This window comes from Accipiter gentilis, chromosome 12 (assembly GCF_929443795.1).
Source record: "Accipiter gentilis chromosome 12, bAccGen1.1, whole genome shotgun sequence".
NCBI classification, from domain to species: Eukaryota; Metazoa; Chordata; class Aves; order Accipitriformes; family Accipitridae; genus Astur; species Astur gentilis.
In genome coordinates, this window is record NC_064891.1 from 2,325,064 (window position 1) to 2,347,185 (window position 22,122).

Here is a 22,122-nt window from a genome sequence, read left to right on the forward strand (position 1 = left end):
AGCGTTTTCACAGAGGCCATTTTCTTCACCAAAGTTCTTCAACGAATGTTTGAGACATTGACTATAATTTGTCAGACCGTCACAGTTCACAAATACAGTGGGGCAACTTCCTATCGTCAAGACGGAAGTCTCATCCCACTGATGTTCTCATCCTGTCCACTATCAGAATAAAATTCCCATAGACTAGAAGTCCCACTGTTTCTCAGTCCCCAGAACAGGCATGGGACAGAGCTGTCTCCTGCCCAGGGCTTTCTCAAGAGGAAAGGTTTAAGCAGGTCTTTTCTCCTGTGGCCTTGGCCACACATCCAGTGGTTTGACCCACAGAGCTGACTGAACTGCTAGAACATACGTAAAGGCGCAATCATAAGCCATCTGCGCTTTGGTTTCAGGCCTTTCAGCCCAACGAGAGATCAAAGTACATGCAGATGAGTCACATTTACAGTAACCAGATGAACCATCGTGAAGAACTGCTTTTGTTTTGCCAGTTGCAACATGTTCTGCACCCACGGGCATTGGCATTGCCCTTTAGCTCCCAAGCTCTGTGGCCCAGGAACTGGACAAACGTGCAGTTTCCACAGCCAGACCCAGCTTTAACTGCTCTCTTCTCCCTGTCTGAAAAGGGCTGCACCTCCAAAACCCAGCACGAGAGCTTCGTGTCCAAACCACTCTCAACCATTCAGGATTGAGTCAAAAATAGATAATAGCTGCAAAAATGCTTTTTATATAATTCTCTGAACTGAAAGCAGAGTCTCAGAAGCAGCACTGGGCAAGCTGGCAAGTTCAAGTGCAGCAGTTTGGAAGTGAGGGAGTTTAATGGATGAGTGAATACCTGGGGGGCATCTAATAAGGCTTTCAACAACTCATTCCCAGGATCTAGTCTGAATAGTGTTCAGAGACAGTCACAGCTGGGATGCAGAAACAAAGCGGGAACAACCTCAGTGCTCACTGATGGATTTACTGCTCCCTGCAGGCGTTACAGGATGCTGGCCCTGGATTGCACACGTGTATACAGCTCCCTCACGCTGAGTTTTGAGCGGGGGAAACAGTCAAGACTCCTATGGGCCTCAGGCCTGAGTATGATAAGCCACTGCTGGGTCACAGCCCCGGAGTGGGACCTGCCAGCACAGGGCTTGCAAGCCCTTGCATACCCAGCCCATTCCTTGGTCTCCAATAATCCCTCGAAAGTGCATCCTTGGGGCTGCCATCACCACCATGGCCAGTCTGGAGTGTGGCAGGTCAATGGGCAAATGGAAGGCTAATAAATCTGCTTGCAGAAGTCACACCCCCAAAGGCTGGAGAGGTGGGACATGGAGCTGCATGCTGGGTGCCGACCACTGCTGTCTGCGCTCTGGGGAGGACACACAGACTTCTGTTTCACATTCAGGAAGACCACAGACGCTGTCTTGCTTGGGTGCTCGTCCTTGGCCTCCCAGGGGGCACAAAGACAGTAGTGTATGTGTCCAGGGAGGAAGCTGAGAGCTAGTCTGAGAGAAGCCCATCGCAACTGCAGCTGTTTGCACAATGCAGAACATGTCCCAGCTACTCACACGCTGCCTGGGCCGTGCTTGAAAGCAAGGAGTCATCGATGGGGATCATTCATTTTGTACTCTTAGAAACTCCCCCGCTCCAAGTTCTAGAAGAAAAAGCAGCAAAATAGAATAGTCAGAACCAAGTCCTTCAACCTGGGCACCTGCCTAATAAGACTTTCCTGTGGGGAGGAGACTGAGGAGAGACTTAGACAACCAGGTCTAATGCTAAAAAACCCAGCATGGGCTGTTTGAGCCATCCTGCTTTGCTCCCAGCCTGCAGGGATTCAGGGTTTCAACAGAAGGGCAAACACAGGTAGCTAGGGGCTAGACCAGAGGAAATTGCAACCCCTCAAATGCCCCCAAGGCACTGCTCCCAGGCAGTCCCCATCTCCCACAGCAGGAAGGACACAGGGGGGTGCCAAGCTCTGCAAAGCAAATTCTGTTAAAGCAAGAGAGAGAGTCAGTGAAGGATACACAGCCAGGGTCAACTGTTGTGCCTGCCAGGCACCTGCCAGACACAGGGCAACCCAGAGAGGCAGAGCACATGTACTGCCATTTGCCATGTCTGCAGACTTATCTGCCACGTGGCTCAGCGTCCAGCGTGGGCACTTTGAACCCAAGAAGCAGTCGGGTACAATATAACTTGTGTGACATGCAGGCAGCGTGGTGGCATGGGGGAGATCTTGCTGTATGTGACACAGGCGAAGCCCCAGGGTCAGTGGGATGTAAACAGGAATTACGAGCTGCAGGCTCCTGCTAAAACAGCCCTGGCCCCGGCTTTTCCCTGTACTGCAAACAGGATGCTGAGAGATCCTGCTGCTGCTGAGGACAAGCCCCACAGCAGTGAGGGGAAAGGGGTCAGAGTAACCCCCTCGCAAATACATCCTGTCCCACCGCCCCAGTCTCAGTGTCACGAGCTCAGCAGACAGCATAGGGGCAGAGCTGCCTTCGTGCAGGGAAGCTCTTCTCTCCAGAGCCACTTTCTGAAAGCTCTGCTGGACCCGAGAATCTAGATCAAATTAAGGATTACAGAAGCAGCTTTGGAGACTGTTTTGTGCATGTGTCCCCCAGCTGTGGCCATTTCTGGCATCAGGCAAGGTCCAGTTATTACACCAAGCTCTGCTCAGTCAGTGTGATAACAGTTGTCATGGTTTAACCCCAGCCAGCAACCCAACTAGCTGCTAGTGCTATCCACACTGACCCTACGCTGAGCTACTTGTCACATAAGAGACACTAGTATTTGTCCAGTCTAGGGTACCATCACCACCAGTGGGTGGAAGCAGATACCTAGGGTGGCAGGGGACAGACTGAACACAACAATGGTGCCCTGAATGCATTCCCAGACTTCAGTGGCGCAGGGTAGCTGAGGCTGCAAGCAGCAACCCGGCATTCAATAGCTCATCATGTTTGGGTGGTTTTTTTTGTTCATTTGTTTGTTTTTTCTTGGAATCAAGCTCAAGCTCTGACCATCCTGCCCTGGATCATTTCAAGTTCCAGTTAGCTCAAGGCCTTCTGTTGCTCCTCCAATTTACAAAGGGGTATGTGTTTGTATGTTTAAAAAATAATAATAAGAAGAAAATGCAAGCCAGCTCAGCTAGGTCTGGGTACGGTTTCCATCACGTTTTTAGAGATGACTTTGCCAAGATAGGAAAAACTAAGTCACAGCCTTGGAGAAGTAGGAAACACCAAGTAAGGTGGCTCTCCCCACCCAGCAGCTAGGGAAACATGGGAAGGAAGGCAGTTTCAGCCAGACCATTTTATCTCTGTGACCAGATGGCTTTAAATGCTTCCCCAGAGCTTGGAAAGGGCCAGGCTCTGCTTTGAATTGCTTTTCATACCACCTCATTAGAAAGTAAAAGGGAAGAAATGAACAATCTATAACTTTGTGGTATCGGGAAACAGCTCTGTTAATCCCGTTTCCTTCCCTGAGCTTACTCAGAACAGGTCATCCAGCACCAGGGCCACATCACCTAATCTGCTTATTGTTGCCCCACAGTCAGAAGCCTGGGCTCCTGCCCAAAGGGCAGATGCATCCTCCTCAGCATTATTAATAAATTGGAAGGGCCTAGGTTGTTAAATCTGACACCGCTGCTTAATTGTGACTCTCCCAGCACCCAGCTTCTACTTGCTGCTGCAGATCCAAGCAGTGGCCACCTCCCAAAGCCAAGCCTGTGAGAGCAAGGACAAGAGGGGCAGAGCATTGCTGGGAGAGCAGACAAGAGGCACCCTAAGGCAGGCACTGCGAAGCCCAGGGTGGGGACACCTGTGGCACCCCTCACATCCTGAGCATCAGGCCTCTAGATTTCTTGGCCTGTCTGGGAAAAAAAAGTGGGCAAATCTGACAAGATGCAGAATTTCCCCCTTTCCAGCAGGGCTGGCGCATGCCCTGCCCACACATCTGGGATGGGGGGCAAAGCCCTTGCCAGCAACACAGAGCTCAGGTCTTGCTCCCACCTGCTCACAGCTATAGCATGGTCTGGCTACTTCGCAGGTCACCACTGCTTTACGTACCACTAAGCTGTGTTTTGTCACCTTAGTAAAAACCTCCTGAGCTCAGGAGAAGCCTAATGGCACTGATGGGCCCTCATACATGGCACCCAGGCTCACCGGGCCACCCAGGTCACTACCAGCCCTTTCCCTCTGCCTCCCTCTCCCCCAGGAGGACTATGTCTTCTCAGAGCCAACCTCTACCTTGTGTCCATATGGAAAGGAAAATACAGCCTCCTGTGAGAGTCAGGACTAAGAGATTTCAGACTTTCAGCTCCTGCTCCTGTCAGGGGCAGGGGTCCCATGGCAGAAGGCAGCCTCAGGCAACACATCAGGCAGGCAGCATTTAGTGTGTTGGTTGGACCCACAGCTCCAAGGGCAGTAATGGGTGGCTTGGCATGAAGTCAATGGCTGGAGTGGGGTAAAAGTTAAAAAAGTTAATGGGACAGAAAGAGAAACAGCAATCCCTAGCTTAGTTTCTCAGCTGAGGAGTGCCAAATTTTAGCAAATTACTACCTGTATACAACAAAGCCAGGTGTCCCCAGTCTGGACCTATGCACAGCTGGCTGTCAGCATTGATGCCCTGCAGATACGGCTGGGGACATGAGCCTCTGGCTAAGTCCAACCCACCCCTGCCTTCCAGCTGGGCTGAGATCCAGTGATCAACAGCTCTGCAATCCGTCCCCAAAATGATCTGGCACCCACAGAGCAGAAGGGCTTCAGGGGCACTTGAGAAATAGGGGAGGGACGGAGGAGTGGGGAAGGGAGCCGGTCCAGCAGCTGGTCCAGCACAGACCCGCCCAGCCCTCCAGGTGGCCGAGGCCACGAATCCAGCAATGCAAAGGTGCTGGGGCACACACATGCAGCCCTCTAGATCAGCCGGGGTTGCTCATCGCAAATTAATCCACAGAGGATGCTGCCCTCTTTTGGGCTCAGCGTGACTAGCAGAAATTCAGGGAAATTTGGAGAGGCCCCAAGACCAGTGCTTTTTAGGGCTCAAAACCTCACATAGGGGTTCTTCAAATGTGGTGACTTCCCATACCTATCTCAGTGGACATCCCAGGGACTTCACCCACCGAGATCCAGGCTGCTGTGCCTGCTGGTGGCCTCTGAGCGCAGCCTGGGAAGGGAAGAGCAGGGCCAAGCTCAGGAGCTGTCCCTGAAGGACAAGGAGATGCTTGCTGGGATGAACAGCAAGAAGATGAAGACCAGGGGTTGGGAAGGTCTCCTGGGCCTGGGGAGGACCACGGCGCCCTTACCAACTGTGAGAGCCGCTAGCATTTCATCTTAATTAATGATTTTCATAAATTAATTCAGTTGATAGTAAAATAAGTTCACGGTCAGTTTAAGCAAGCCATAACAGGGTCCTGTGCTTCCCCAGAAGGGAGGAGTAGGGACCGAGCACTGCCAAGCCCTCCCAAGGGGTGACACTGAGACGTCCCAGTGCCATCTGCGGCAGCCCTGGGATGGCTGACTGCTCCCAGCACCCCCGCCCCGCTACCTGCAAGGGGAGAGGGGAGACCAGAGCTTCGGCGGTTCCCGCAGGCTCCTGCACCCATGGCAGGTGCTGCCCCTGCAGCAGCACTCAGGGCTGGGTGCCAGCCAGCCCTGCCTGTGCCGGGCTCCTCCCTGCCTGCACTTCCTTCTGCCGCTGGCACCTCCCCGCAGTCCTGGGCACAGCCAGGACGGGGGCCTGCGCCGGCTTCGGGGGCCCGCGCCGGCTTCGGGGGCCCTGGGACTACTGCCCGACCGTGGGATATCCCTGCCTGCACCAAGCAGCCCAGGGGCACCAGTGCCACCTCTTCTGCCTAGGTGACGGGCAGCAGCGGTGAGCCTCTGCTCTCCCCTGGAACCGCCACGGACCTCCCTGCCTCTGGCGAGCAGAAGCACACTGGAGCCCGCTTCACCCACCTCTCCAGCATGCGGACGCCGACGGCGATGATCGTGGGGCTGGTGCTGTGCCCCTGCGGGCTCCTGCTGATGCTCACGGGCACACTGGCACCCAGCTGGAGGCAGGTGAGCCTCATACCCAACCAGCCCATTGACCTCATCTTGGAGCAGGGCATCTGGGACATGTGCAGTGAGCGGCAGAGCAGCCACCACCGCCACTGCGGGCAGGCTGATGAGCTGGGCTACTTTGAGCAGGTGCCTGTGCGAGTGGCCCGAGGGCTGATGCCTACCTCGCTGGTGCTCACCTTCCTGGGCTCAGTGCTGGCTGCCCTGGGGGTTCGCTGCTGGCAGAAGGAGCCACGGCACCTGCTGGCTGGTGTGGCAGGGCTTGTGCTGCTACTCTCGGGGCTGCTGAGCCTCGTGCCTGCCTCCTGGTACACCCACGAACTGTGGGCACTGCCTGCACCCGCTAGCAGCACGCTGGTTGTAGGCTACAGCTTGGTGCTGAGCTACTTGGGAAGCTGCCTGGAGATCTTGGGGGGGCTGGCCCTCACCCTCAGCTTCCACCACTGCTGCAAGCAGCGCAGGGCCCCCAAACTGCCCCCCAGCCCTGTGCTGGAGGCTGGGCCGTGCTCCACCACTGGGGCTTACCGCAATCCCTGGGACATCCTGGAGGACGAGCGAGATGGACAGCACCAGAGGAGCACCCTGCCTTGTGACTCCGACTTGTAGCTCAGCACAGGGACAGCAGTGGGCATGGGCCAGCCTGCCTGCCTGACACTGAGAGCAGCGCTGTCTCCTGCCCCTCCAAGCCATGCCATTCTCTTGGGGTACCTCAGGGCAGGCTGGAAACAAAACCAAGGACCTGGCTTGAATCTCTGCAACCTCCTCAAAAGCCTGCCGTGCTCCGGGCCCCACAACTGTGCCAAAGCCATGCTGAGTTGAGGACCAGCCCTGGATCCAGTACCTTCATGCAGCTTTTAGCTCGTCCTCTTGCACTGCACAGCAAGCTTAGGCAAAGGCAGCTCTGGTGTTCCCACATGAGCATGGTATAGGTTAGCACCTTGTAGCCTTCAGGGCTGGGAATAGGGGAGGGGAGCACCTCCCACATGTCTCTGCTTAACTCAGGGCTGTGCAAACAGCAAAATAAATGAAGAGGAATGGGTCTGTGCTGTGGGATGGTTATGGGCTTTCTGCCAGGCAGGCTGGGCTGACAGCCAGTGTGCAAGGTTAACCCAGCTCCCCCATGCTTTGCCTGAAGCAGGGATGAAAGGTCTGTAAAAGGGTACAGGTAGCTTTTATAGCACCTTCCTCAAGGACTTTTCCCCCATGGTCAAAATCAGCTCTGGAAGAGGTTTCTCATTCCCTGAGTACAGCCACTTCAGGGGCGGGGGGGGGGGGGGAGGGAGGAAAAAAAAAAAAAGAAAAAAAAAAAAGAGATGACAGGGAAAAAACCAGCATATATTTCCCCTTTCATCATTAGCTTGGTGTGAGGCAGTAAAACTGGTCTCACTTGTTTGTAAGGGACACTCAGGAGGTCAGAACTGCACTATAAAATGCTGCTTGGCACCCTGCATAGGCAGGAGCCGAACCAGCTTCCTTGCAGAGCTATTTGGCCAGATTTCTACCCCAGGAGAGCCCAAAGCACCCTGGTCAGCAAGCTAAGCCTTGCTGCAGAGGGACAGTGGATTGAGATGCCCTAAGTGTGATTAAGGGATGGTACAGGATGCCCTGTGTGCTGCAGGGGAAGATCAAATTCAGGTGGCTCAGAGAATGTGTTAGAGCTGGAGACTTCCCAAAAAGCCTCCCAAAGCTTTTTGCTCTGGACTGTAAGTTCCCTAGAGCTTAGAGATCTGGGAAGAGCAAACCAATCTCCCCTTCCCAGCCCACACACAAACCACAATAGCACCAGAGATGCTGCACAACATTCCTTTATGAAAATACAGTGTTGGGGCAAGATGGTCCCTTCCTCAGCGGGGCTGGCAGCTCCTGCAGAGATCACAGACAGGTACATCAAGGATGAGTCTGAGCCAGCCTCCCTGGGCCCACCCCACATCTTGGCACAGGGGCTCCAGCCACAGATGGAGGGGCACAGCCCCTGTACCAGCCAGACTCTAGGCACCCCCAGGTCTTGCCCCTCTTCGCCAGCAGGAGGGCAGAGCTTGCCTTAGGAGTGGGCACCATGCCAGCGCTGGGCCTGGGGAAGGATCTGCATGGGGGGGGGGGGGGGTGTCTTTGGGGCACCCCACGATGGCAGGGGGGTCCCTACCAGGGCCTGCTCCAGATGCTACTCACCTCTTTCCCGTCATAAGCTTCATTCACAAAGGTATCGCTCTTGGGGGGAAGCTCTTCCTCCTCCTCATCCTCTTCCTCAGGATCGCTTTCACGGTGGTACAAGGTCAGAACTCGGGTGGAGGCAGTGCTTGAAGTCCTGGGGAGGAAAAATGTACACTGAGGATGGCATGGCCATCTCCTAGAGATGGGGCAGATCCCAAGGTCCTGCCATAAAACCCCAGTAACAGCCTGCCAGGGTGGTTGGAGCTCAGGAGTAGCCCAGGAGTGCCCCAGGACACAACGCTGTCCCTGGGCGGGGACACCGTGTCCCTCTCCATCCCCAGTTGTACCTGGCCCAGTCCAGCCCAGCCCCAGAGCTCACCTCCTCCGCCTGTCCCGCCTCCGCATGTAGGCCAGGGCCCCCACAGCAGCAACAGTGAGCAGCAGGAGAACAGCCACCCCCAGGGCGATAGGTCCTGCAACAGGCTTCACCTCTGCCTCCTCGCAGTAGTTGCCACGATAGCCCAGGGCACAGTGGCATGTCACTCGCCCAGCCTTGATAGCGCAGTCCCCACGCAGGTTACACGTCTCACTGCTGCACGGCACAGCCCCCAGCACCTCCTCAGTGCTGGGGTGTACGAGGAAGGGCTCTCCATGCTCCTGGGGGCCAGGGGCTGCGGGCAGGCTGGGGCCGGGCTGCTGAGGCTTGGGTGCAGCTGTGGGTAAGGCTGGTTTCTGTTCTTCCACATGGGACATTCTGGATGGTGCCACTGTGGGAACCTGTGTCCCCACCTCCACGGAGGGGCCTGGAGGGATGGGCATAGGTCAGCAGAAACCCAGGTGAGACCTCCCTTCCCAAACTGGGGGAGACTGGGCAGGCTCCCCACCCCGTGCGCAGCCAGGACCCTTGCACGCCCCTGCCACGGGCAGGCACTCACAGTCAGACTCATCGGAGCCGTCAACGCAGTCAGGGCGCCCATTGCAGACCTGCTCTTCGGAGATGCAGCTCTGGAGGTCAGGGCAGGCCTGGAGTGGGGCCAGGCAGGGCAGTGCCGGCATGCATGCCACCCCACGCACCAGGAGGTAGCCAGGGGAGCAGCGGCACAGCCGCCCTGCAGGGTTGGGCAGGCAGAGCTGGGCACAGCCCCCATTGCTCTTTGCACAGCTGTTGGTGCCTGCCAAAACAGCATGGGTTAGCATGGCCACCACGGGGCACAGCTCAGCCCCCCCCAATGCCCCAGCCTAGGGCAGCCCCAGACCCACCTTCCTGTGAGAACTGGCTGTAAATCCTTATGGCTACCAACTCCTGTTCCATTGGGAACCACCAGCTCTCAGCCTGCTCCAGCCGGCTGTGCCAGATCTTGCTGGAGCCTGGGAGACACATGGGGTCAGCACTGCTCCATCTCCTCTTGCAAGGGTGCCCGGAATGGGAGGTGGGGTCCCCCAGCCTGCCCTTCACCCTGGGGAGGGGCAGGCAGCACCCCACAGAGACTGGCAGACACCCCTGTGTCCTGGTGCAGTAGGAGGAGCTGGACAAAGCACAGGAAATGGACTCACCATTGGTTGAGGTTGTGCTCCAGAGCAGAAAGCCTTCTCCGATGGCAAAAAGCGAGAGGCCATGCAGCCCTTCCCGCACCACCCGGAAGCGGGATCCGTCCAGCTCAACGCTGCTGATGGTACCTCTCTCTGCAGGGCAGAGACACGGAGACATCAGATGTGGGGGCACAAAGGGCTCCGGGCTGCACCTCAGGGCTGTGCTGGGCTGTGCCCTGCGGACCGAGCACCTGAACCACTGCTACGCCCCCCAGCAGTGCCCTGGCTCAGCCCACACTCACCATGGTCTGCCCAGTACAGCCGGGTGCTGGCACCCCCAAAGGTGAGGCCAGTGGGAGCCCGGGCTCTCCTCCAGACCACTCTGCGGCCAGTGCCATCCATGGCCGCGCACTCCACTGCGGCGCTGGGCCGGTGGCTGCCTGCCGCCGTGACAAAGCACATGGTGGAAGCACGAGGACACAGCGCCAGCCAGGCAGCACCCTGCAGCCCCTCGCTGAGCAGCACCAGGGCCCACCGCCCCCCCGGAGCTGCCACACAGATGCTGGGCGGCTGCCCCCCGATCCAGTACAGGTTCCCGCTCAGCCAGTCTAGGGCCAAGGACGTCACCGTGCCCTCCACAGCCACCACCTGCTTCCAGGACAGCCGGCCCCAGTCCTTCAGGCGCAGCAGCCCGATGGAGTCACCCCCCACCTCCGCAAAGTACAGGCTCTTGTCTTTCACTGCGTAGTCGATGGCTGTCAGGCGGCCCACCTTAGCCAAGGGCAGGGCTTGGTGTGGGGGAACGGCTTGGGATCCAGCCGTTGCAGGCAGGTCCTTCAGGTAGACCTGGAGGAAGGAGGCAGCGCTAGGACAGGGACCCCACTCCCCTGATGACAGCGAGGACAGCAGCCCTCAGGGCCTGCTCAGGAGGACAGTACCTGTGCCACGGCTGCCGGTGACACCAGGAGGGCAAAGGCTGAATCGCGGAGGGGCAGGCAGGTGGTCTCATCAGCAGCCAGGATCAGCCTGGCAGGGCACCGGCACTGCCCGGCATGCCTGGCACTCAGCAGACACAGGTGGGAGCAGCCACGCGCCACACACGGGTTAGGGGCCAGGGGGCGCAGGGCTGGGTGCATCACCTGTGGGAAGGGCAGGCTCAGCCTCACAGCCCTGCCAGTGCCCAGCACGACTGACACCACACCATGCTGCCGAGGCCCGGACGCAGCCCAGCTGGGGGCAGAATGGTGGGGCAGAGATGCTCCAAGAGGACCAGAGACCCTTGACCGCAAAGACTGCTGCCCAAAGACCACCAGGATGGGGGTACAGCTCCCAGTGACTCTGCACTTAGAGGACGGTGGGGCCATGCAGGGTGGGACCCCCAGCAGAGCTGGCACAGCAGGGTTCAGGGCTCCCGCAGGTAGGTACCTGGAGACCGTGGGGCTGCCCGTGTCGCTTAAGAAGCACGGTTCTGTTCTTGCCACTGGCCTTGTCCACTTGCTGCACGGACCATGTCTTCCTCTCCGACCAGTAGAGCTGCCCCTCGCACACCACCGCTGCGAAGGGGCTCTGGACCCAGCTCAGCTGCAGGACCTGGCAGAGAGGCTGTGAGCACCCACCCCGGCTCCCCCATCAGGAACCCGCCACCAGAGCCACACCACAGACCTTCACACTAGTGCCATCCAGACGTGCAGAACCAATGCTACCCAGCTTCTCATCCAGCCAGAAGATCCTCCAGGTGGGGAGGTCGAGGGCCAGTGCTGTGGGCCAACCCAGACCCTGGGCCAGCAGCACATGCCGCCGACTCCCATCCATGGCGGCCTCCATCAGCCGTGGGCGGCTCCCCACCTCTGACCAGTACAACAGCCTGGTGGGAAGAGAGGTGCTGGCCCACGGACCTGGCACAGCATCATCCCAGTACCAGGGCAGCCCAGAGGAGCAGCGTGGAGCTTCCCATCCCATCAGGGATGTACTGAGAGCTCCACCCAGGGCAAGGGCAGGTGCCTTCTTCCCCACTTGCACACCCCCAACAGCACCCAGATAAGGCCGTCCCAACTCTTCCCCAGCCTGTCCACCTGCCTCTGTGGAGGAAAGCAGGGCAGGGATGGCAAGGAGGTCCCCATATCCTCTTGTCCCAGACTTACCCTGCCAGAGGCTGGAGCACCAGGGAGTGGGGCTGGTCCAGGTCTCCATCCATCACCACAGTGTACTCTGGTATCCCTCGCCAGGCAGCCCCCAGGCGAGTGGCCAGCACCTGCCCTGCTGCCCCATCTGTCCAGTACAGGTTCCTCCCAAGCCAGTCCACTGCTACACAGTCTGATCTCACACCTGCAATGCACTCAAGAGTCAGCACCCGTGGGGTGACAGCTGCATGGCCCTTTGGCACAATGCTCCCCCACCCAGGTCCCCTCCATCCCAGGAGGTCTGGCTCCACCCAACCCTGCTCCCACCAGCACCTCTCCACACAAGGGGACAGAGCCTGGCACCCACTGCAACCTGAAGATTGCACAGCCACAGAGACGCCAGCCCTGCTAACCCCACGCTGTCACAGCCCACCTTTCACCAGTGTCCCTTTCTTGCCCGAGTCGAGGTCCTGCCAGCGGATGCTCTCTGTGGCCAAGTCCATCCAGAAGACTTTCCTCTCCACCGGGTCATAGTCGAGGGAGAAGACAACGCGATCCTTGTCAGTAGCCAGTAGCACCTCCTCACGCCCACTCCGCAGGCCATAGGACAACACCTCTGACTGTATGGCCACCAGCAACATGGGCTCTGGTCCTGGGGCAACACAGGCACCCAGACTCTGCTCAGTGCTGGTGGCCCCAGCACACACAGGCAGGAATCATGGCGCTCACAGGCATTGGAGCCTGCTGGGACTCGGCCCTGCTGCACAGCATGTTCCTTAGCTAGTGCAGGTGGATCTTCTGATCAGCCACGGGCTGGCAAGCAGCAGCTCACAGCTGAGTGAGGCCCGGGAGGCCACATGGCAGAGGGGACGGGACCATTCATGGGACTACAAGACTCATGGGCAGCAGGCACAGGAGGCAGGTACCCACCGGCTCCTGGTGTACCCTAGAGTGCCACGGACCCGCAGCGCTGCTTGACTGTCACAGGGCTTACCAGTGAGTTTGCAGACACGTCCATCAGGCTCCAGCAGGTAGCCAGGGAGACAGCCACAGCTGTAGGACCCTGGGGCATTGAGGCACGTCTGGCTGCAGGCTCCCTCACCCCGCTCCGCGCACTCGTCTATGTCCACGCAGGACAGACCGTCCTCGGCCAGCCGATAGCCCGGGTCACACCAGCACCGCTGCGGGGAAAGGGGCTGTCAGGGTCCTGCCTTGGGGACACATGAGGCTCCCTCCTGCAGCTGGACCAGGGCAGCATGGCGGGGTAAGCCCCTGGACCAGGGCTGCTGGCACTCACAGGGCCCTGGGGCGAGGGGTAGCAGAGATGACTGCAGGACCGCTGGCAGGGCACAGAGCAGTTCCCCCCCTCATCCGAGCCGTCTGCGCAGTCCTGCTGGCCATCGCACACCAGGGATGCATTCAGGCAGGCCCTCAGCCCACATGGGTACTCATGACTCTGGCAGGGAGCAGGTTGGCCTGCAGGGACATATAGGGAAGCCTGCCCTGAGCCTCGTCCACCAGCTCCTTTTGCTCAGCTGGGGCAGATTCAGCTGCTCCCGCAAGGTGCCCAGGGCTCACTGCAGCCACCTTCAGAGCTGTGCCTGTAGCCTGGCTTCAGGTTATCCTAATCCCAAGGCCACCAGCCCTATAGGAACAACAGCTACCTGGGGCCTGGAACCACCACAAATGCTTGGAAGAAGCAAGCAGCACACAGGGCCTTTCGCCTCTGCACAGACATGTCCCCACCTCCCTCTGTGCTGGGCGCCCACCAACCACCCCTGGGTGAGACACAGAGGGGATAAAAGCAGGGTATTGCTCACAGCCAGCCTCATCGCTGCCATCTGTGCAGTCACTCTCTCTGTCACAGTGCCAGACATCAGGGATGCACTCATGGCCATGGGAGCAGCCCCACTGCTGGTCCCCACACAGCCCTTCCTCCCAGGGACAGCCCTACAAAGAGCAGAGGGTGAACAGGGCCACCAGCCCTCCTGGGAGTGAGTGGGGGCAGGCTGTGTCCCCACCACCCCACTCACCTGCTCGTCTGTGCCATCCCCACAGTCGGTGGCACCATCACAGCGCCAGGCCTCCAGCACACACTCCCTGCTGTGGGGACACACCACCTCACCCATACGGCAGAGCAGCGGCCGGGGCACGGTGCAGCCCTCCTCATCCGAGCCGTCCCGGCAGTCATGGTCGCCATCGCAGCGCAGGGCTAGGGCCACGCATTGCCCGCTCCGGCAGGGGAACTCAGCACGACCGCACTCCTTCGGCACTGCGGGCAGGTCCAGGGCTGAGCGGGGGCACTGTTCCCATCCCTGTCCCCCATCCACAACCCACCAGCGCAGGCATGGCACTGAGCAGGGTATGGCCCCTCCAGCTTCTCGGCAGGTTGCCCCAGGCAGTGCCTGCTCCTGGACCCACAGGAAACTTGGTGCACCCACCTGTGGGACAGGCAACCCCCAGAAGCCCCTGTCCCATCCAGCCCCAGGGTCTCACCACAGCCCTGCTCGTCAGTGTGGTCCAGGCAGTCGGCATGGCTGTCACACAGCCAGCTCTCAGGGATGCAGCGGGTAGCAGCATCACAGCGCAGGGCGCACTCCTGCGTGGGGCTCCAGCAGCCTGTCTCATCCGAGGCATCAGGGCACTGTGGCACCCCATCGCAGCGCTCCACAGCCCTGATGCATATGGCTCCGTTCACACAGTGGAAGGCCCCTGGGGAGACAAGGTGCCTTTCTAAGCCTGCAGTAGGCAGCCAGAGTGCCCAGACCCTCTGCTAGCCCCCCAGTGACCTAGAATGGCCCCACGCTACAGCAAAAGGGCTTGGTCCCTCCTAGTCAGTGCATCTCCAGCAGCCTAGGTCCCAAGCGAGGCCAGTGAGGCAGTCTCAACTCAGCCACATCTAGGTCACCATGAGCAGTGAGGCCAGCCCTATCCCCTTCTGACAGCACCTCCAGCCCAGCACCAAGCTCAGAAGAAACCAGTATGCCACATCACAAGCACCAGAGCCCAGGACACACTCAGACCTTCCCAGGGCCCCACCCCACCAACCCCACCAGGAAGCAGCAAGAAGTCCTGGCACAGGGCAACCCAGCTGCACAGGGGACTGAAGAACGGCTCCTACCTGGGGTGTCACAGAGCTGGGCACACCCATCCTCATCAGAGCCATCTGCACAGTCCTTCTCCCCATCACACATGTACTCCTGGTCCACGCACTCGGTGCCATCACGGCAGGGCACATGCGTGCGAGGACAGGAGAGATGGAGGACTGGGATCAGGGGGCGTGCAGGGCTGGATGGGAGGGGTGGAGTATGTGGCACTACCCATGCAGGACTGGTTGGACGCTGGGTGATAGTAGTTGGCCGTGGGGTAGTGGTCTTGGTTGTCAAGGACCGAGTGCTGGTGGTGGTGGTGGCAGCTGGTTGCACAGTGGTGGTCTTGGTTGGTGTGGTCTGGGCAGTAGTTGGTGCTGGGGTGGTCTTGGTTGATGTGGACTGGCTGGTGGTGGTTGGTGATGTGGTAGCCTTGCTGGTTGGTGCACGAGTAGTGGTGGGCACAGCGGTGGTCTTGCTTGGTGTAGGTCTTGTGGTGGAGGTAGTGGGCCGAGCAGCAGTGGTACTTGTGGTTGTCTTCATAGTGGTGGTCACAGGTGGAGGGAGCGGCAGGGCAGACTCCTTGCTTGGTGGCACTGGCAGAGGCACAGGAACATGAGCCTGGATTTGGGGCTGTGCCATCCCAACACTCCAGGCACCTCCAAGAGCACCCCACATAGCCACCAGCAGCCAGGCACCCTGCCCCAGCTCGGAGCACCACGGGCCACCCAGCCCCATCAGGTACAGCACCAGGGCCAGGCACAAAGCCATGGCCACTCTTACCAGCCTGCAGCTCCGAGCCTACAAAGGCCACCACTCCCTGCACGCCTGCTGCCGGCATGGACAGCACAAGGGCCAGCGTCCTCCGGTCCCACAGCAGCAGAGCTGTCCCGTTTGCTGACACCAGGTATGGTTCGAAGGCAGCCACAAGGCCATGGGACCAGCTGGGTGCCAGGGTGACTGCTTGCCGCTTGGTCAGACTCAGTGCCCGTAGGCCTGCGAGGCAGAGGGATGGTGTAGGACCCTGGGGCCCACAGGCACCCCTCGTGGCCCACCCCATGGCCCACCCCGTGCCCCCATAACCCACAGATATGGCCAGGGCCTCAGCCATGGGACAGAGTCTGCCCCAAGAGCACCCCATTGCCCAGGCAGGGAGCTACTGCATGTAGGGCATGGCTTGTCACTCCTGCCTGTAGCGACCACCTCCGCTCTCCCTGCTCCCAGGACTCACCCAGGACTGAGCTCCAGAGCAGGCTGAAGCCTCTGCTATCCATGGCTGCAGGCAGGTCTCCAGGCCAGGTCTCATTCCAGGCATCCCACGGAGCACCCCCAGCCAGGCTCAGCTGCTGCAGGGGCTGCCCACGGGCTAACCAGTACAGAGCACCCCGCTGCCAGTCCAAGAAGAGGTGCTGGATGCTGCTGCGAGCACGGTGCAGGATGCGTGGGGACATGTCAGACGCCTGGATCACTCCAATGTCCCTCCGGTTACATGCGAGCCAGTACAGGTCCCCCGAGCGGATGTCCACACGGGCAGAGCAGACTTGGCAAGAGTAGGCAGGCAAGCAGTTACAAGACTGTGCCATGACCCCACTTCTTTGCCTAGTCCCCCCTGCCCCTAAAACCAGGGCACAGCAGCTGCCCAGTGTCTCGGCACGGCCCCAGTGTGGGCACCATGGGACTGCAGGGCTCTGCACCCAGGAGATCCTCAGGCCTCAGGGAGCACGCCCTCCATCACCCCATAGGGTCTCACCTGGCAGCCCAGTTGCAATGGCCTCTCTCCTGCCAGGGTGCCCCACAACACGCAGCAGCGTCCCATGGTCATCTGTCCCGTAGAGCACCGACCTCTGCCAGTCCACATCTTGCAGATGGAGGGGCTCCTGCCACTCCTGCACCCATTTGCTGTGTGCTCCAGGGCCCACCTGTACCAGGGAGATGGCCTTCCCCGATGCATACACGATGGACAGCTCTGCAGGGTGCAAGGGCAGTGTGTGAGCATGGCTCCAGGGGCACTGGATGGGGTCACCAGCATAAACCAAGGCAGAAACGTAACAGCACTGGTGTGTGCTGGAAACCTCATCCCATCAAAGCCACAGCCCCTTACAGCCTCCTTCTGACTCCCACAGTGATGTGTCCCAGCCCCGGCAGCCAAGCCCACCTTGCAGACACTGCTTACCTGCGCACTTCCCCGAGGGCAGGAGGAAAAGGCCCTCCGGACATGCACACTTGTAGCCCCGAGGGTGCACAGGGGACAGAAGGCAAAGGTGACTGCACAGGCCCGGAGCACACGCAGCAGTGTCCCCTGGAAGCAAGGGCGCATTAAGAGCTCAGGCAGCCATGACCGCCCATGCCTCTCCCGATCCCCCAAAAACACAGGCTGTCCCGGGGCTGGATATGGGCTGGCTACCCCAGGCAGGGTAGCAGTGTCACATGAGGTAGGAGGGCTCAGGTCTACCTGAAGCCATGGGACTCGGCTGCTTTCCTACAGGTTCATACGTCCCCTCTCCCACAACCCCTCATCGCAGGACCAGGAGAGCCATCAGGCAGGACCCAGTGAGCTCCAGGACCCAGCAGAGCCTCCCCCAGCACCCAGGGAAGCAGCAGGGATGCTGCCACCCCTGCACTAGCGCGGGTGCCCGGCAGGGTACTTACGGGGAGGCTGCTGCAGTGCATGCAGGACAGTGAAAGCCGAGACAGGGGCGCGGAGCAACACTGCATGCTCCTGGGGAGACACCCGGGTGGCCGACACCAGCTCTGTGCCATCAGTCCAGAAGAACCAGCTCTCAAACACAGCCAGGCCCAGTGGCTCCGTGTGGCTCCGCAGGACAGCAGGAAAGGAGTGGCGCCCACTGCCATCCACCTGCAGCGTCTCGATGGACTGGGGGACAAGGCAAGGCGTGGTGACCATGTGGCACCCCCACACCCTGGCACTGTCCCACAGCCACGGGGCTCACAGTGGTGCCTTCCTCCTCCCAGCCCAGGGATGCGTGGCCAGACCTGGGCACTGCTCCGTGCTCCCTCCCATGCCTTGGTTGTAGCCACAGGGGAACCAGGGCCACCCTCCCCACTCCCACCTCATCGCTTCCCAGCACCTGGGGGGGCAGAACCCTGCTGCCCTGCATCCCTACCTCCTTGTACTCACTGATCCAGTACAGCCTGCCAGCCACATGGTCCAGGCTCAGCCCCACAGGCTCCTCCATGGATACCACTGTAAGCTCCCGCCGGTTTGAACCATCCATACCAGCTGCAGCAATGACTGTTCGGCCCCTCTGCCCTCGATTGACCCAGTACAGGGACCTGGGGGCAGGCACTAAGCACCCACTTCACAGGATAACACCAGTGCTGCCACAGCCCGACAGCAGGCATGACGTGGTCAGCACCAGCATCGCTCACCCAGGAGCCCAGGGCCAACCCTGGCTCACTCACACCTCACCTTGCAGCCGGATGCACTGTCAGCTGCTCTGGTGCCACGTCCTTCCCCAGCACTGTCACGTAGCCCCTGCCATCACCCAGCCCTGCGCAGATGGCTGCAGGATGGCTACTGGCCCAGTACAGCTGGCCTGTGAACCAGTCCACAGAGATGCTGTTCACCTCCCCGGCATCTGCAGAGGTAGAGCAATTTAAGGCACACCACCCCTGCTCTGGGCCAGGAGGCAAAACCCATGTTGCCCCTTCCTCTACAGGAAAGGCAGGGCTGGGGTGGCAGGCCAGCTCTCGGCTCCCATCTCAGCCCCGCTACGGCACCCAGCACCCTCACTCCTCCCCACCTGCATAGAGGGGCTGCATGCCCTTCCCTGGGAGATGAGCCCGGAGCTCGCCCTCCTCTGTCAGCCAGTAGTAGGTTCCTCGGAGCAGGTCATACACCAGGGCGCGAGGTTTGGTATCGGTGGAGAGCAGGGGCCGGTAGGCTTGGGTCCTCACATCCAGAAGGGCCAGGTCCTGCCCCACGGCCACCAGGATCTGTGTCGCGTTGTCTGCCAGGGCGAGGGGGATGTCAGCCAGTGAGCGGGGACGTGGCTAGCTGGGGTCACGGCCCAGCGCCTCAGACAGCCTAGGCTGCCCAGCTCACCCTACCTGCCACTTCGCAGGTGGTGCCATGCCACAAGGTGTAGCCCTGGAGGCAGGCACAGCTGAAAGCGCCCAGGGTGTTGCTGCACAGCTGGCTGCAGGGGCTGTACTCCAGGGAACACTCGTCCACATCTGCAGGGATAGGTGCAGTCAGAAGCCTGCCACACAGCTGGCTAGCCACCCCCAGACAGCACCACCACTGCTCCCCAGGGACCACAGGCAGGCTCCCTAGATACCAGGACCTGGGCCCCAGCCCCAAAACGCACCAGCTGCCTCTGGGACATGACCTAGACACAGCCTTTGCAGGGCCAGGCGTGACAAGCAGGCAGGAGCAGGGCTGAGGCAGGCATCCCCACGCAAGCGCCGGCTCCAGGGAGACCCTGCTTTTGGCAGCTGAGGCCGCACATGCCCGAAGCGCGTACACCCTGACCTCTCCTTACCAGCACAGTTCTGCCCATCCGCCTGCAGCACCCAGCCGGCCCCACAGGAGCACTGCACTCCCCAGTGCGTGTCAGTGCACGTCTCTGCACAGCCCCCATTGCGTACGAAGCAGCTCCGACCTGCAGGGACACAGCAGAGGGGTGACACGATGCAGGACAGCTCTGTGGCTCCCCTGGGCCCCAGCCACACGGGCAGTGGCCGGCAGCCACACGCAACTCACCGCATGTGCTGGGCTCGTCGGTGCCGTCCAGGCAGTCATCCTCATCATTGCACATCAGGGACTCCAGGATACACTTCCCCTCGTCGCACCGCATCATGCCAGGAGGGCAGGAGGCTATGGCACACAGAGCTCATGTCAGGAGGGCAGACCAATACCAGGTGGGCACAGGGAAGGCTGTGGGTCCATGACTCATGGGGAAGCCCCACAAAGCACCAACAGGTTCCTGGGATGCTGGCAAGCATCCCAAGGGGAGCTGGGGCCCAAGAAGGCAAAGTACCCCTTATATCACACATGGCCTGGACAGGTCTCACCCCACTGAGGAGCATCCAGCATGCTTGCTTACCACAGACATCTTCATCCGAGGAATCACCACAGTTGTCAATCCCATTGCACTTCCACTCAGCCATGATGCACACCCTGTTCCTGCACTGCCACTGCCCAGGCAGACAGGGCTCCTGGGGACACCCCTCCTCATCCCAGCCATCCTCACAGTCCTGGTGCCGATCACATAGCTCCCAGTGTGGGATGCAGTGGTGGGTGCCGGGACACTGCACCTTCTTTGCCCCACACACTGAGGGAACAGAGCAGCACTCACACCCTGCCCTGTGCCCCCGGCCACCCCCACTCAGCCCCCCCCAGCAGAGACTACCTACCGCAGTCCTGCTCATCAGAGCCATCCAGGCAGTCAGCAGCACCATCGCAACGCCAGCTGCTAGAAACACACCGGCCGTCGTCACACTGCCAAACATGGGGGTCCCCACCACAGGCAACATCTGCAGGGACAGCACATAGTCACTGGGACCTACTGCTCCGGCACAACCACAAGGGTCCCCTCCATCCTGGCACGGGGCAGGTGCTGGCGATGCCTGAGGGGCTCTGCCAGGGGGCTGGCCCACAGCAGCTCCCAACAGGGCTCTCGGGCAGCTGGGGGGCTGCCTCGCTCAGCTTGGGATCCGGGATTTGTCCCCGTGCCGCAGACATCCCCCGGGAGCTCTGGGGCACACGCATCCCTGCGGGGTGCCACACAGGAGCCACTGGCAGAGCCAGCAAGGAGCGAGGTGCCTCTGGCCTGCCCTGCCCCACCACCCCCCCCCCCCCCCCAGAGCGGCTGGGCCCCTCGATGCTCACACAGCACAGCCCCTCAAGCCACCCCACAACAGAGGATGGGTGCCAGCTTCCCCTCACTCACCACACTGCTCGTCCGTCCCGTCAGGACACTGCTGCTCACCATCGCAGAGCCAGGGAACAGGGATGCAGCCGGCACCGCAGGCAGCCTGTCGTGAGGCCACGCACGTGGGGCTGGCGGGCGCTGCGGGAGAGGGATGCCAGCCCCTGGTCAGCCTGGGCAGCCACGGCCAGCACCCGCCGGCACACACCCCACGCAGCTCCCTGCTCCGCTTCGGGGTCCCAGCACAGCCCCGCAGAGGGGGGGACTGGCCCCAGCCAGGGGCACCCCAGGACCTCGTGCAGGGCTGGAGGGAGAACTGCAGCCTCTCGTTCCCCCCCCCCCCCCCCCCACCACCCAGGGAAGGCAGGGAACCCCCAGCCCCTCCCCCAGGCAGCGGGACAGGGCTACTCAGGGTACAGGACCCCCACACCCGCTGTCAGGGTGGGAAGGATGCCACGGAGGGCAGGAACCCCCACATCACCGGGGACTGGGGAGAATGGGGACACACTAAGCGGCAGGGACACCCCCCCCATAGCCCATCGCAGGGGGGCGGGCAGCAAGCAGCCCTGAGGCAGCGGGCGCCCACCGCAGCCCCTCGGGATGGGGCAGGGACACCCCCTCCCCTCTTCCCGGCCCGCCCCCCTCGGCCTCGGCTCACGGGCGCGGCGGGTCCCGGCACCGGCGGCGATCCCGGCCAGGAGGAGCGGCGGCGGCAGGAGGATGCTGAGGAGGACCAGGAGCAGGCGGAGCGGCGGCGGCGGCGGCAGGGGGGGGCGGCCCATGGCGGCGGCGGCGAGGGGCGGCTCCGGGGGGCCCGGCCGGCGGAGGGGAGCTCGCCGCTGCCGCCGCCGCCGCTTTTATGCCCGGGCGCGGGCAGCCATTGGGCACCGCGGGCACCGCCCGCCGCCGGCGGAGACCCCGGCCCGCCCCGCTACCGCGGGGGCTGCGCCGGGCTGACCCGGGGAGTCTCCAGTCAGGGTCTGGTGGCGAGGGGGGGGGGGGTTGGTGGCGGCCTCAGGCGGGGCAGCTGCGGTCCCAGGCCGGGCACGCTCGGGGCCCGCCGCCCCCCAAGAGCTGGCGGGTGTAAAAGGTCCCCAAGCCGCCCCTCCGCCCCCCCCCCCCCCCCCCCGCTCTGGTGGCCCGTCTCGTCCCGCTGTGCGTGGCCGCCTTATCGGCCTGGGATTGTTGTGAGAACCGGGTCCCGCAGCACCTGTGCCGGGCGTGGGAAAGCAGCGGCAGCCTTGAACGCGGGGGCATCCCCCGAAAACACCGGCCTGGTGCTGCGCACAGCTGCCCGCCCGGCCGC

At 61.1% G+C, this 22,122-nt stretch overlaps 2 protein-coding genes across 2 annotated transcripts; one reads left to right on the top strand and one right to left on the bottom strand.

The window, feature by feature from the left end:
• The first annotated feature begins 5,936 nt into the window (after window positions 1–5,936).
• Window positions 5,937–6,994, top strand: CLDN23 (claudin 23). The gene has a single exon (XM_049814639.1). It carries the CDS (start codon window positions 5,937–5,939, stop codon window positions 6,636–6,638), a length of 702 nt encoding a protein of 233 aa, XP_049670596.1. The 3' UTR covers window positions 6,639–6,994.
• Window positions 6,995–7,823: 829 nt separating this feature from the next.
• LOC126044616 (low-density lipoprotein receptor-related protein 2-like) lies at window positions 7,824–21,580 on the bottom strand. Its single transcript, XM_049814527.1, has 33 exons — window positions 21,475–21,580; window positions 20,838–20,957; window positions 20,302–20,421; window positions 19,992–20,219; window positions 19,649–19,762; window positions 19,428–19,547; window positions 18,994–19,119; window positions 18,687–18,893; window positions 18,353–18,521; window positions 18,048–18,216; window positions 17,572–17,797; window positions 17,096–17,221; window positions 16,673–16,888; window positions 16,154–16,462; window positions 15,706–15,918; window positions 14,955–15,518; window positions 14,330–14,545; window positions 13,867–14,105; window positions 13,654–13,783; window positions 13,131–13,309; window positions 12,828–13,014; window positions 12,267–12,485; window positions 11,855–12,038; window positions 11,376–11,577; window positions 11,139–11,303; window positions 10,652–10,852; window positions 10,016–10,559; window positions 9,738–9,866; window positions 9,444–9,551; window positions 9,119–9,355; window positions 8,563–8,986; window positions 8,202–8,337; window positions 7,824–7,895 (listed from the first exon to the last, which is right to left on the bottom strand). Exons 4-33 carry the CDS (start codon window positions 20,053–20,055, stop codon window positions 7,839–7,841), a joined length of 6,180 nt encoding a protein of 2,059 aa, XP_049670484.1. The 5' UTR covers window positions 20,056–20,219; window positions 20,302–20,421; window positions 20,838–20,957; window positions 21,475–21,580; the 3' UTR covers window positions 7,824–7,838.
• Between the last annotated feature and the right edge of the window lie 542 nt (window positions 21,581–22,122).

Excerpts from the sequence above, each read along its gene's own strand:
- CLDN23 (XM_049814639.1), top strand. The coding sequence starts at position 5,937 with ATGCGGACGCCGACGGCGATGATCGTGGGGCTGGTGCTGTGCCCCTGC.
- LOC126044616 (XM_049814527.1), bottom strand. The coding sequence starts at position 20,055 with ATGGCTGAGTGGAAGTGCAATGGGATTGACAACTGTGGTGATTCCTCG. Across the intron at positions 19,548-19,648 it reads CGACGAGCCCAGCACATGCG|GTCGGAGCTGCTTCGTACGC; the intron begins GTGAGTTGCGTG and ends GTGTCCCTGCAG. Across the intron at positions 14,546-14,954 it reads CCAGCTCTGTGACACCCCAG|GGGCCTTCCACTGTGTGAAC; the intron begins GTAGGAGCCGTT and ends TTGTCTCCCCAG.